The following is a 13,402-nucleotide window of genomic DNA, read 5'->3' as shown; positions in this document are numbered from 1 at the left end:
AAGTTGGTCATTGGTACATTGGTATGTACTGTACGACGTGTTCATTTGTCTACAATAGATACTGGCGTGCTTGATATTTGGATCTTGCCCTTTACAGCGGTGTTCGGATGTTGAGGTGGACAGTCCTGATCCAACGTGCTCAAGCTGATAACCCTGAAAAACTGGCCCTCGCCCGTGCGCGGCTGATCTGCGTGATCGGCAGTTCGGCTGAGGCGCCACACGCCCGGTCCTCATGGTGGTGAGTACCACTGTATAAATTGCCTCAAAGCAGCGAACAGTGCAGAGAGTGGGGGAGAGTCAGCCGACTGTTGCCAGCTCCCAGCATCGAAACAAGGGACAAGATTCAGTGAGGAGTGAGGTTGTTTGTTCGTGGTCCGTGGGGGGTCCATTTATGGGCTAGGCCCGCCACACCCTTGTTCAATCGTAGGCACTGGTGTGTAACAGATTACCAGATGCCGCCATCATGCGCTCAACACATCTACCTGTATGTGAGTTGTACAAGGCTTAGCTTTTGTCCCTACTTGTTTTGTGTATATCCGTTCACCCGTGTAGCTAGGCTGGAAAGACAAGGGCCTACCGAACGCCATTACGCCAAATGCAGGGGTTTGTGAAAGATTGGGTCGAATGAATAACTCGAGTTCATGTCAGCGGCTGATGATGAACCTTTTTATAAACCCTAACAAACTCAACCTTGTCCTGATATAGCCCGACCGGGAAACTGCCTCGGAAGAGAACGTGTCACAACTGTGTCTCGTCTAGGGAATGAGAATGTTAGGAATGCTGGAACCATACGAGTGACCCAGGATACAGGTCTTTGGAGGAGGGTGAGAGCCAAATCAAGGTGACCAAGGCCCAAGGCAAGGGCAGTTGAGTGAGGCGTGCATTCCTATGGGCGTCGAGCACGGGCGCCCGGTGAGCGCTACTTGGATTTGATGGATTACCCTCCCAGCCTAACAAGCCACGGGATTTCCAACTTGGTGAAACCCTCACCTGTTGTGTGGTTGTTTGGTGGAAGGAGACGATCCGGGGGCTGCGGGGGATCGACCTAATCCATTGATGAGTGGGAGGGCGGGGGAAAGATGACCAGATGGGCGCCGATTTAGTTACTGTCCAAGCTGACAAAGGTGCCCAAAGGTTACCGCCACCGAGCCGTCCGAAGGCCTCGCACACGCGGTGCGATGGAACGTAGTACCTGAATTTAAAGCACACGCTCGCAATGTCATAAGGATGCGGCGGCAGCGGCAACGGCAGCGGCAGCGGCAACCGCGTCACATGAGATTAGTTGCACCGATACGTAGACTGTGAGGCTGAACTGAGGCCGAGCTGAGGCTGAGGCTGAGGCTGAGGTTGAGGTTGAGGCGGAGGCGGAGGCTGAAGTGGCTAAGCGTGCTAGGCGTCTGCGGGTGGCATGGATGGCTTGCGTTCCCAATTGTCAGGGGGTCTAGATCTTACGTGCCTGCTGCTTAGGGAACAGGTCCTGGCCGTCAATGCGTTGTTACCCTTGATATTTATTAGCCCTGCCCCACCCCATGTTCAAGCTGTAGCACCGTGCAGAGGCGTGCTTGGTATGAAGCGGCGCCACGGCGCACGATGCTCAATCCAATGCATTGGTGACTGATCGGGAGTGCCAATGTGCGCCTGAGCGCCGGTGTCATGAGCCTTGCTTGGCCTTGGCCCGGAGCCGCCGCAAGCGCGCTTGGACACTTTCGGGTTGTGGTCGGCAAGCGCCCTTGTACTTGGGGCAAATGGAGTAGCGGAGGAAGGGGGGGGGGAGGGAGAGAGGGGGGAGGGGGGAAGCAGAGGAGGAGGAGGAGGAGGAGGAGGAGGGAGGGGAGAGGGAGGTGGCAGAATAGAATAGGTTTGAGGCAATTGTGTGCATAGGGGTATCGGAGAGAATTCATTGTGATGAAACGTCTAACCGAACGCTTGTCCAGAAGGATAGACGTATGCCTGACAAGTAGAGGCGACCTTGGGGTTTGGCCTAGACCCAGTACCAAGTTGCTTGCGTCACGTCACCTACCCGGTACTCCAAGCTTGTTGGCCGGGCCGAGGGTTCTTCTCCAAGCTTCGCAAACCTTGCTTTCCATGGCACTCAGGTTTCTAAGCAGAGCCCGAGCGCTGGCAAAGCATCTCCTAGGTGGATTTGGGTGCGGAATGACGCGCCACACAACTCTTTCACCCTAGTCTGTTGATCTGGCCTACAACGCCCACCGCCACTTGTTCCTGTTACGACGCCGCCATTACCCCCCTCCCTAGTATATGCGCCCGGCCCCTCCAAGGTCTGCGTAGCACCGTGCTATCGTTTGTAGGAATCGCAGGAGCAAGCACGTGAAACGACGTCTGTCATGTGCGTGTTGCAGTTGTTCATAAGGACATGAAGGATGCCCAGGTCACCCACAACTACCTACAGACTATCCAAACCGCCGGCTGGCCGGCATACGACTCCAACCCACTCCACTCCACCTATCGATTACTACGACTGCGCCTTACATCGCCGTCTCACAACGAAACATCACATCTACTTGCCCCCCCTCCCAATTGCATGATCCCCACGCTGCTCGAAACGTATCCACCGAGCTCCACGAGAATTCAACGCTGGCACCGTCACGTCCGAATTCACACAATCTCAACCGCCACACGCCACATCGGTCCCCAGGCTTCTGCCATCCCGTTCCCTCCCAGTCTCTATCAACAACCCCGTTCCACGCCATAACAGGCATCGATGCGTTCCACCACCAAAGGTCTTGATCTTGCTGGTCTCACTCTCGAATGGGGGATCGAGCTCAAATCCATCTTAGGTGTCGGTGCGTATGGTGCAGTCTACCTCGCGCGTGACTGGAATTCGGCATGTGCCTGTCCCAAAGGCTGCCCGTGCCGGTCAACTGTTGGTGGCTCGAGCGCACCCCACCACCTACCACATACCTTTCAAGCATGCCCCTGCGAAGCCGGAGGTGCCGTTGCCCATTTACGAGCAGTCAAATGCCTCTCCCGCAGAGGCCTCGACGAACGTCAGCGTCTCTTCCAAAGACGAGAGATCATGCTTCACACCATCGCAAGTAGCCACCCAAACATTGCCGCCATTCACCAGGTGCTTCACGATGATGACTACACCTACATTGTCATGGACTACATCCCAGGTGGTGACTTGTTTGCCATGATTGCCGACCGTGGGAGATACATTGGAGATGACGAGCTCGTCCGCTCCGTCTTCCTCCAGATTGTCGACGCCGTCCGCCACTGCCACGACATGGGCATCTACCACCGTGACCTCAAGCCCGAGAACATCCTATGCTCAGCCGACGGGACAAAGGTTGTTCTGGCCGACTTTGGGCTTGCGACTACAGAGCCCTTCAGCCGTGACTTTGGATGGTGAGTAACAAAGCTCCCGATCGATCAATGCTAACGTTTAGCGGCTCCACCTTTTACCTCTCCCCTGAATGCCAGGGTGGGCTGTTTGAGCCAGTTGACAACTACTCGACAGTCCAGGCTGACCTTTGGTCACTCGGTATCATCCTCATCAACCTCGCCTGCGTCCGGAACCCTTGGAAGCAGGCCACCATCGACGATGAAACGTTCCGCGCCTACATCGACAACCCATCCATCCTTGGAAGAATCCTCCCCGTCTCCGACTCCACAGCCGAGATCTGCGCAGGCCTTTTCGCGTCCAACCCCGCAGACCGCATCACCCTCGCCCAGCTCACCAGCATGGTCAAGAGGGCACCCTCTTTCTCAGCACCGCCGCCGATGCCCGTGCCTCCTCCCATTCCAGTACGCGCACAGCCCGCAAAGCCACGACGGCCACCACAGTCCATTCCCTCATCCAATGCCTCGCCCTACATCTCGTACTTGCCCTCGTACACTTCCGAGTATGTGCAGACCCCGCCATCCGACATGTCCGATCTTTACGGGTATCTCGTGGGGCCACCACCCAGTCCCTACTCGCCCCAGTTCCACCATCACTATGTCCCATCACCGTCGCCGAGATACATCACCGCGCCCGTGCACCACCCGGCCACGCCTGCAGGGACCCCCGGCCTCGTCGGGTCCGAGGTGTGTGATTTCGGGTTTGGCGCCAGTAACACGAACTCGTCCGACTGCCATCTCCCGACGCCGCGAAACAGCCCCATGCCCGTGCCCATGCCGAAGCTTATGCCGGCCCATCACGGCTGTAGCGGCAAGCTCCAGGGCCTCGTCGAGTCAATCCCCCACCTGCACAACCACAAACTCGCCTTTGTTTAGATAGATCCTTTCGGATCATCCTGTACGACTTGCTGTCAACATTACCCAGCTATCAGTGTATTTCTAGCCCTAGTCTTTCCCTTTGATGCATTTTAGTTAGCATTCTCAACCAAGCGTCCCGGCGGGCATTAGTGTGTGCTAAGGAAGGAATTCAGCACTGAATACATACACAGCTGATTGTCGGCTTGATTATTGTTGGCTACACGCGAGTGGCAGCACAGTCAGAAGCCTCACAGCCTCATGGGTTGTCGACGGGGTTCCACGAGCAAGCGCCCTTAGCACCCTCGTCGAGCGAGTCGAGCGCGGCCATGTCCTCAGCATCGAGCTCAAAGTCGAACACGTCAAGGTTTGACTGGATGCGCTCCGGGGTAACGCTCTTGGGCAATGGGACGTATCTGGCGTGAGCCCGACTCGAGTTGCAAGCCGCGGAGACTTGTCGCCGTGTGTGTGATCCTCCGCGCAGATCGGACACAATCAACTTGGCGCCGGGGAATGGAATCACAACAACCCGGTAGCGGTAGCGAGCAGGCGCCGCGCCACCACGGCAGCTCATGACGTGTTCACCAGAGCCGCAGAGATGGCTAGGACGCGGCGCGCCAAGCAGCGCCTTAACATGCACCTGTGCGCAGGCACGCGATTGCACAGGCACATGATTGCACAGGCACGCGATTGAGCGTAATTCTTTCATTCCTCGGTCTGCGTGCAGCGGCGGTGGCGAAGAATGGTAGAATGGTAGGCTCGAGCGCTTGGCGCATACCGCAGAAGGTGCTGAGCCGGGCCGTGGTATGCTTCCTCTCCAAGCGCAGCAGCGAGGCGGCCGTGCCTGCGCCTGAGCCACTTGATTCCAACCCCAACCGTCACCCACGGGATGAGACGGAAATGGAGTGACCAACAGCAAATCTCGGCATCGGCCTGCCAACGACGAGTTGGACAGGTGTGAGCCAGACTAGTCTCTCTCTCCCTCTCTCCCTCTCCCCCTCTCTCCCCCAGCCGTCCGGCCCGCTCCCCCTTACCTTCTCCCAAACCCACATTCCCCATCTCGCTCCTACGAACGTGGTTCACCACGTCGCACAAACAGGCTACCACACTTCAGATCACACCGCACACTCACCCTTTCTGCAAGCTCCAGCGGATGAGCACCTGCGGCACCTCCTTGCCGTGTTTTTGCGCAATCTTTACAGCGACGGGATCGCCAAGTCGCTTCGGATCGGCGCGCACTATTGGGCAGTACGCCTGAACGACAATCCCCTTGTCCTGGCAATACTGGACAATGTCGCGTTGCTGGCACCAGGGATGCAGTTCAATCTGGTTGACGGCGGGAAGCGGCTCGGGGAGGGCGCCCAGATGCTTGACGCCGAAATTGGACACGCCAATGTCGCGCGCCCATCCCTCCTTCTGCGCGCGTGCTAATGCCTTCCAGTGCACGGCGCGTGCCTCCTCGTTGGGGCGCGGCGCATGGATTAACAGCAGGTCCAGGTGTCCCTCGGGCGGTCTGGGCGTTTCGGGCGTGAAGCGCCGTGGTGACTTTACGAGGTGATCGAACACCTCATCCTCCGTCGGCACCGTGTGCCCCGGCATAAACTTGCTCGTAATGAATACCTGGGAGCGGGGTACGCCCGAGTTGGCAACTCCAGCGCCAACCACTGTCGTCAGTAGGTGAGTAATGGTGGGAAGGCGTGATTAGGCTGGGGAGATGTTGTTGGGCGGCGGACGGCGGGCGGACTAATATGGGGCTATCAGGGCCACCGGCGCCGAAAGAGTATGTGAAGGCGGCGACCCCAAGACCACTCCGGTAGACAGTCACCCGGGTGTACGCACGCGGACGAATCGGGCTCACTCGCATCCACCATTTCACCTGCGAAGCTCGTCGCGGCCTTATTCGGGTGACTTGTGGGATTGAATTGACTTACACGTTTCGTTATGGTACGCCTGCGCACTGTCGACTAATGTCAGCTGCATCTGGTGACACCATGACTCACTTTGCCGGTACCCGGACTGAAGAGCCGCCTTGACACCATTCTTGCAGTCATCGCCACGGGCCTGGTAAACACCGTAGCCGATGATGGGCATGGCGGCCCCAGAACGCAGGCGGACGGTGCTCTCCCGGGAGAGACGGATTGCGTTGCCTGATGCTAAGGTTAGCATGGTATGGAGAAGTGTGTACCTTTGTCCATTGTTTGTGGAGGAGTGTGTGAATGACAACTGCGCTACGACGCGTCCTTGTTCATGTAGACCTGTGTAACTTTAGATGGGGTCAAAGTACAACAACGTCATTTCTGATGTCATGCCCATGGGGAAGGTAGGGAAGTGACGAGATTAGGAAATATGATTCCGCTATTGGCACATGTGTTGTTACTAATCCAAGTCCCTCCACGTGCCGAAGAGGAAGAGCGGAGGGGTGATGCAGAAGGGGGAGTTGATCGAGTGGCCACCCAACCAAGCCAACACATCATCCAGCACACCCCAACACTACCCCTGCCTCGACCATGTCATTGTCTGCATGAGTGCCAGGAACCTTCCCGCCAGCGCGCCACGCACTCCCGCTTCGTCGGTTCGCCGCCCGCCGCCCGCACTGCGGGGTGCGCCGGGTTCGCGCGGCCGCGTGGCTGCCGCGATCTCGGTCTCGCTGGTATTTGCACATGGCGATGCCGTCCAGGCAGACGTTAGTGCGAGCGAGGAGGCGCTCTCGCGTCAACTGGACCGCGACACTGCAGGCGAGCGGATGAGTCTGCGCTCCCGTCGCTCCAGCGTCGCAACGCTCTCGTCCATGCGCACAGACTGCTCGTCCCACCTCCTCGCGTCTGCTGTTCCAGAGGAGGACGAGGCGGGGCCCTCGATTTCACGTTCCCCATATCCCCATGACCCCACATCATCCGCATCACTTCCCCACGACACCGACTCTTCCCTTCCCGCAACTCCGCGGATGCGCCGGCGTCGCGCCAGCTCGCGCCGCTCCGTTCCCCACAGGGGCAGCCCCACTCCCTCCATCTCCGAACAAAGAGCCGCCACCCAGGAGAGGCGAGATAGCGCATGCGTGATGTGCGAGCCGGGCCCTACGACACCGCGCCTCAATCCCAAACAAAGTGGAGCGTGGTTGCGCTGGAACTCGCCCGCGCCCTCGTTCCCAAAGAAGGACAAGGGCAAGGCGCGTGCCGAGTCGCCTGGGGCTGCAAACGTTGCAACCATGGTGACAGCCGCCGATCCCGGTGATATGAGGGAAGGTGGAGGTGGAGATCGCATTGGGCCCGGGACTTCCCCTCCAAGGCCTGTTGGGGCACGAGAACTACACGATGAAGCCACAGTACCTTCCTTGATCCCATCGCAGCCACCTACTTCCTCACCACAACCAGTCGCAGACGACAAACCAGACCCAGAGCCCAGGACACCTGACCCAACAACACCTGTCATGCGGCCAACCGAGCCTCCAGCCAAGACCACGCCAAATGGGTGGCGCTACTACTTCTGGGGTGGAGGTGGCGACGCCTCCACGTCCACTCATCACCTCGTGCCTCCACCCTTGCTTCCCAACGACATGACCGACCCCGCGGTTGTGGCCGCCGAGCTCGCGCTATCCAAGGTCGAGTCCCACGATACTCTGCACGCCAACGGCAGCGCGAATGGCAACGTGAAGCGCAAGAGTGTGGAGGTGATCCACACAACCTCTGCCCTCGCAACGCCCTCACCCTCAGCTCCACCATCTCCGCGCACGTTGACCAGTGTTGATCACCGCGGCGGCGATAAGGCTCGAAAGGCGAGTTCCAAGGTGGGCTCCAAGGTTGCTTCCAAAACGACAGCAGCTGTCACCAACGCCGCGCCCTCCAAAGTCACTCCCGCCCCCAAGCCTGAAGCCACGCCAGCCGAGCCGCCAGCACCAACGTCAACAGCCGACATCCTCGCGGCACCACCGCCTGTCGAAGGAAGTCTCCAGCCACCGGCAGAGATATTGTCCGCACGTTCATCGTCGGAAGCACAGAGACCGAGGTCCAGATCGCCGTCGACGTCCGCGGCGCCCGCACAGGGATGGGGCTCGTACCTGGCATCTTGGGTCTATCCGTCTTCCGCACCTGCTGGGCAAGCGGGCCTTCCTGCATCCACCACGTTGATTACAACTGAACCGGAAGCAATTGTGGAGCACGACGAGTCGACATCAGCCATCGAGCTCAGTAACCCAGCAGAAGAACAGAAGCCCATCGCTGAGAATGAGCATCCTGCTGCCGACTTCCACACCAGCGAGCCCGAAATCGAGCTTCCGCCCGATGAGCCTCATCTTGCCCCGCCGCCTTCGCCTCAGCCGAAGTATGCCACGTCCACCACCTCCACATCCGGTTGGTTGAGCTACCTCGCGTTTAGGGCGACACAGAAGAGGATCACCGCCTCGACTAGGACGTTGGACGGCGAGGAGATCATGGACCTCGAGAACGATCCGGACTTCCCCCAATCGGAGGGCAATCATCCTAAGACCACGGGCCCGGGGCTGTCGCGCGAAACGAGCCACTCGAAAGCTACTGGCGTCAATCTCTCGCGCCAGGCGAGCCTGTCGCAGGCCGGCGGCAAGGGAGGCGCGCCTGTGAAAGCAACCGGTGCCAACCTCCTAGGACAGGCCAGTCACTCCCATCCGGCTGCATCGGACAAGGTCGCTGGATCACAGTCCAAGGCAACGGCTGGTAGTGTCAAAGACAAGCCCACTGAATCCCGTGCCGAGGATCGCCGAGACTCCGCTGCGGCCCTCCAGCATCCATCGCCCCAGAAGCTCGCTCACAAGCGGTCGCAGAATCTCTCCGTCAATCGCAGCCGCCGCCTCTCCAACGCGTCCTCCACATGTACGGCAGGGAGTGGGTCGCAGCCCGTCGCTTCCGCGTCCCCAAGAGTCGCTCAAGGAAACGGCCAGGCATCCAAAGGAGCTTCCGACCTGCCGGGTCCAGCTAAGGCGGCGCCTAAACAGCAGAACTTTGTCATTCCCACGTTCGACATCACATTCGATCGCCCACCGCGATCCCTTCTTCCACGTCATCCCGAACCTCCCGGAGCGGCCGGATTAGCTCTACGCGCTTTCAACTACGTGTACAACACGCAACGGGCCGATCCACCAGACGAAACGCGAGGCAAGAAGGCAGGCCGTGACATTGGAGCCACCCTCCCTCGGCGCATGGGATTGGGCAGTGGCAGCTCTGACGACGGTTGGCGAGATGTCGAGCGCGTGGTCGTCATTGGGGTGCATGGATGGTTCCCAGCGAAGATGTTGACTTCGTGAGTTGAACAAGTTGGCCAACTTGTTGCAAACTGACATCAGCGTCATTGGTGAGCCGACGGGCACGTCGACCAAATTTGCCAACATGATGGGCGAGGCGGTCCGCAAATTCTTCAAAGAGAGGGACGTCGACGAGCACGACATCAGGCTCACTCTTATCCCGCTCGAGGGCGAGGGCACGATCGAGCACCGCGTCGACAGGCTATACAAGCAATATCTGTCCAACCCTGCCTGGATCAACGACCTACGTCGCGCCGATGCCGTCCTATTCGCGGCGCATTCACAGGGATGCATCGTCACGACGCATCTCATTTCGCGCATGATCGCACAGGGACATCTCCGCACGACAACGAACCGCGAGGCGACGGCCAGATGCGAATGGGCCTTCGGGCCCATTGGTATCATGCCGAACGAGGAGTCAAGGAAGGGGCGGCAACTCGCAGCGCGGATGAGCGGGCGTGAAGGCGGGCGGCAAAAGGTGGCCGTGCTGGCCATGTGTGGCGTCCACCTCGGCCCCTTCTACTCAATATCGACGTCGAGCGTTATCCAGCCCTACCTTCAGTGGTTCGAGAACGCGGCTGCCCGCGAGCTCTTTGAATTCCAGGACTCGACGTCGGCCGTGTCGGTCGCGTACCAGCGAGCGCTGGCGATGATCCTCGAGAACGAGGTCAAGATTCTCCTCCTGTCGTCGCTCAACGACCAGGTCGTGCCGATCTACGGCGCGTCGTTCTCCACAGCCTCACATCCTCTCCTTCTGCGCGCTCTCTACGTCGACGGCGCATCGTACTCGGCCTCGGACTTTATGACCAACCTCCTCTGCTTCGCGTTCATGCTCCGCAACGCGGGCATCGACGATCAGCGCTTGATAGAACACCTCTCCGAAGCCACCGCAGGCTCCCTGACTGGCGTGGGACACAGTACCCCCTACGAGGAGCTGGGTTGCTACTCGCTCGCCGTACAATATCTCTTTCACACCGGTCCGGCAGCACAGCCCATGCCACCGCTCGAAGTCGAGCCCTTCGCGGCTCGCGATTCGCGCAACGATTTCGAGCTGCCGTGGATCATGCGTGCCCTCGTCGACAGTCCCGAGGTCAAAGACCTGTTCGCGGACGAGCTCCGCACGCTCAAGGACAACATCCTGGCTTGGAAGCCCAACACCAAGGCACTCAAGGAGATCAAGAAGCGCCTCGAGCCAATGGCGGGTCGGCAGCGCCCGTCCCCCCTCTCCCAGCTGGCTAAGAGCGGGAGCTCCACGAGCCTCGCCAGTGACGCCACGGGCGTGGTACCCGGAACGGCACATGCCAGGAGCCACGCCAATACTAGAAAACCACCAGCACCGGCTCCAAAGGCCGTCATGACCATGGTCGGTAGATAGTCGTAGAGTAGTGTACATCCATCGTATCAAGTGTATTCGTAGGCATGAATCGTAGCACCATCTCGACGTGATGTGGCGGGGAGAGGGGGCTGACACCAGAGATCTGATGATGACTAAACTTCTTGACCACACTGACCATCATGTGTACACGGTCAGAGGACACCGTGGAGGCCAGCAAAGCATATAGACATTGAGTTACTACAAGTCACAGCTAACACGGTCACAACCTCGGACAACCTTCCGCCATTGAGTGAATTCAACTCAAATCTGCCACACTCCAAATCAAAACTCTGGAAACCACCCATAATCATCCACATCCTCTACCTACCACTACCTCACTCACACCTCTGTTACCCCTCACCCAAATGACGAGCAACGCAACCAAGCCTGACCCAACTTCCAACTGCTTGAGCGTCCGCCTCCTCGCCGACCTCTTCTCGGAGGAACCGCTGCAAATGATATCTTCAGTACTGCGTCGTCGTGAGTCCCTTCTCTATATCACTCATGAAGGCGGAATACCAGGACGACCCCGCTCTCGCCAAAGTCCCTCCGGCACTGGAATGTACCGAGTGTTATAGACGACAACGACACCAACATCCCCATAAGCATTCACGGAGCACAGTTGCAAGACAAACATGCATTCAAAGACGCCGCAGCGCTGGTGCCAAGTAGTCTATAGCGTTGTTCTATGCGCTTAAGGTGAGGTAGGTGGAGGTAGATGGACACGAAGGAGAGCGCCTGGCTGCGGTCAAACATTCCGGTACAGGCCGCGCTTAGGCGGCGGGAGCAACGGCGGGAGCAACGACGGGAGCCACGGCGGGGACCGAGGTGCCGTAGACCTGGGGGAACCACTCCTTGTGAGTGTCGATCGGGGTAAATTCGCCCTTGCGGCGGAGCGTCTTGATGACCGGGTGGGACGGGATCATGTCGACGCGGTGGAAGCCGTTGAGGTTCTTGTGGACCGTGATCTGGAAGACGGACGAGCCACCCTGGCGAGCAACAATGATCGAGTAGGCGAGGAAGTAGAGCCAAACGCGGTACCAGCGGGGGCCGTACGTGGCCTCGACCTTCTCGCGGTTCGAGACCCAGTTCTTGTACCAGCCGTTGATGGTGGCGGCGTAGTGCACGCCAAAGACGTCGACGCTCTGGACCTCAAAGCCGGCACCCTCCAGCTCGTTGACGACCCAACCGCAGTTGAGGGAAGCGTCGGCTCCGGGGAAGACATATTTGTTCATGAAGAGACCCCAGATAAGGTCCTCGAACTGCCAGCACTTGCGCAGACCAGCGACCTGGAAGATCATGATTCCGTCGTCCTCGAGGAGGTTGTACAGCTCGTTGAGGAAGGTGCGGTAGCGACGGATGCCAACGTGCTCAGCCATCTCGAGGCAGGTAATCTTGCTAAACTTCTTGTCCTTGGGGAAGTCGCGGTAGTCCATGCAGAGGATGCGGCCCTGCGACTCGGGGATGCCAGACTCGCGGAGTCTCTGGTTGCCCCAGTCGGCACCGCCCTGGGCGACCGTGATACCAGTAACCTGGCAACCATAGTTCTTGGCGGCGTGGGCGGCGAGAGTGCCCCAGCCACAGCCAATGTCGAGAAGGTCATCGGTGGACTTGAGCTGGAGCTTGTCGCAAACAATGTTGAGCTTGTTGTCCTGGAGCTCCTCGAGGGTCTCCTCACGAGTGACGTCGCTGATGATACCGCCGGTGTAGATCATTCTGGGTCCGAGGAACCAGGAGTAGAAGTCGTTGCCCCGGTCGTAGTTGTCACGAACGTGGTCAACGTCCTGCTTCTGGGTGTGGAAGATGACGTCGGGGATCAGGTTGAACAGGACGTAGCGGAAGTTCTCAAACGACAGCTCGAAGCGCGACCAGTCGTAGCGGTACTCGAGGACGTCGAGGAGGGTGAGGCCAGGCGCGAGCTGAATCTTGCCGTCAAAGTACGCGTCGTGCCAGACCTGCATGGGCATCTTCTTGCCATCCCACTTGGTGCGCATCTCCTCGTCAACAATGATGTAGTAGTCCGAGAGCGGGCGGTTGGGCATGGGCACCTTGTTGTTCTTAGGAGGGCCGTAGCGCGAGGTGAGGATCCAGTAGCCGATCGTGAGGGGCAGACCCAGGACGATGAACAGGAAGAAGTAGATGTACCAGCTGCGGCGACCGAAGGGGAGGCAGCGCTGGACAAACCACGGCACGAGGATAACGATAGCAGCCAAGTGGTAGTTGTTGAAGGCGCCCGAGCCCTCGGCGGGCAGCGGCCCGTTGGGGATGCAGGGCGAGTTGGTGCTACTGTCAGCGACAGGCAAGGTAGTAGGGAGCAGGGATGCGTGACTTACAGGCGGAAGGCCGGCTTGGAGGAGCCGTTAGCCTGGACGCCATTGACGGCGTCCTGAGCCTTGACCTCGGCGGGGAACTTGTTGTCCACTGCCGACATTTTGATGGTGGTTGGAGTGATTGAAAGAAACGAAGCGAAGAGAAGGGCGGGGGTACCCAACTATGGGCCTCTCAGTGGCTACGTGGAAAAGAGACGCGGGTAATAGAAA

At 58.9% G+C, this 13,402-nt stretch overlaps 4 protein-coding genes across 4 annotated transcripts; 2 read left to right on the top strand and 2 right to left on the bottom strand.

Moving 5' to 3' along the window:
* Window positions 1-3,037: 3,037 nt before the first annotated feature.
* SKS1 (uncharacterized protein) lies at window positions 3,038-4,239 on the top strand (the record flags this gene model as incomplete). The annotated part of the gene is made up of 2 exons (XM_060597102.1): window positions 3,038-3,369; window positions 3,411-4,239. 2 exons carry the CDS (start codon window positions 3,038-3,040, stop codon window positions 4,237-4,239), a joined length of 1,161 nt encoding a protein of 386 aa, XP_060454029.1.
* A 238-nt stretch (window positions 4,240-4,477) lies between these two features.
* Window positions 4,478-6,413, bottom strand: CcaverHIS019_0201240 (uncharacterized protein; the record flags this gene model as incomplete). The annotated part of the gene is made up of 5 exons (XM_060597101.1): window positions 4,478-4,634; window positions 5,351-5,882; window positions 6,150-6,182; window positions 6,219-6,371; window positions 6,404-6,413. 5 exons carry the CDS (start codon window positions 6,411-6,413, stop codon window positions 4,478-4,480), a joined length of 885 nt encoding a protein of 294 aa, XP_060454028.1.
* Window positions 6,414-6,739: 326 nt separating this feature from the next.
* On the top strand, window positions 6,740-10,862 carry CcaverHIS019_0201230 (uncharacterized protein; the record flags this gene model as incomplete). Its single annotated transcript, XM_060597099.1, has 3 exons — window positions 6,740-7,445; window positions 7,614-9,486; window positions 9,530-10,862. 3 exons carry the CDS (start codon window positions 6,740-6,742, stop codon window positions 10,860-10,862), a joined length of 3,912 nt encoding a protein of 1,303 aa, XP_060454027.1.
* Window positions 10,863-11,635: 773 nt separating this feature from the next.
* Window positions 11,636-13,293, bottom strand: CcaverHIS019_0201220 (uncharacterized protein; the record flags this gene model as incomplete). The annotated part of the gene is made up of 2 exons (XM_060597098.1): window positions 11,636-13,145; window positions 13,196-13,293. 2 exons carry the CDS (start codon window positions 13,291-13,293, stop codon window positions 11,636-11,638), a joined length of 1,608 nt encoding a protein of 535 aa, XP_060454026.1.
* Between the last annotated feature and the right edge of the window lie 109 nt (window positions 13,294-13,402).

This window comes from Cutaneotrichosporon cavernicola (genome assembly GCF_030864355.1).
Source record: "Cutaneotrichosporon cavernicola HIS019 DNA, chromosome: 2".
NCBI lineage: Eukaryota > Fungi > Basidiomycota > Tremellomycetes > Trichosporonales > Trichosporonaceae > Cutaneotrichosporon > Cutaneotrichosporon cavernicola.
This window is presented reverse-complemented; position numbering and strand designations above follow the sequence as displayed.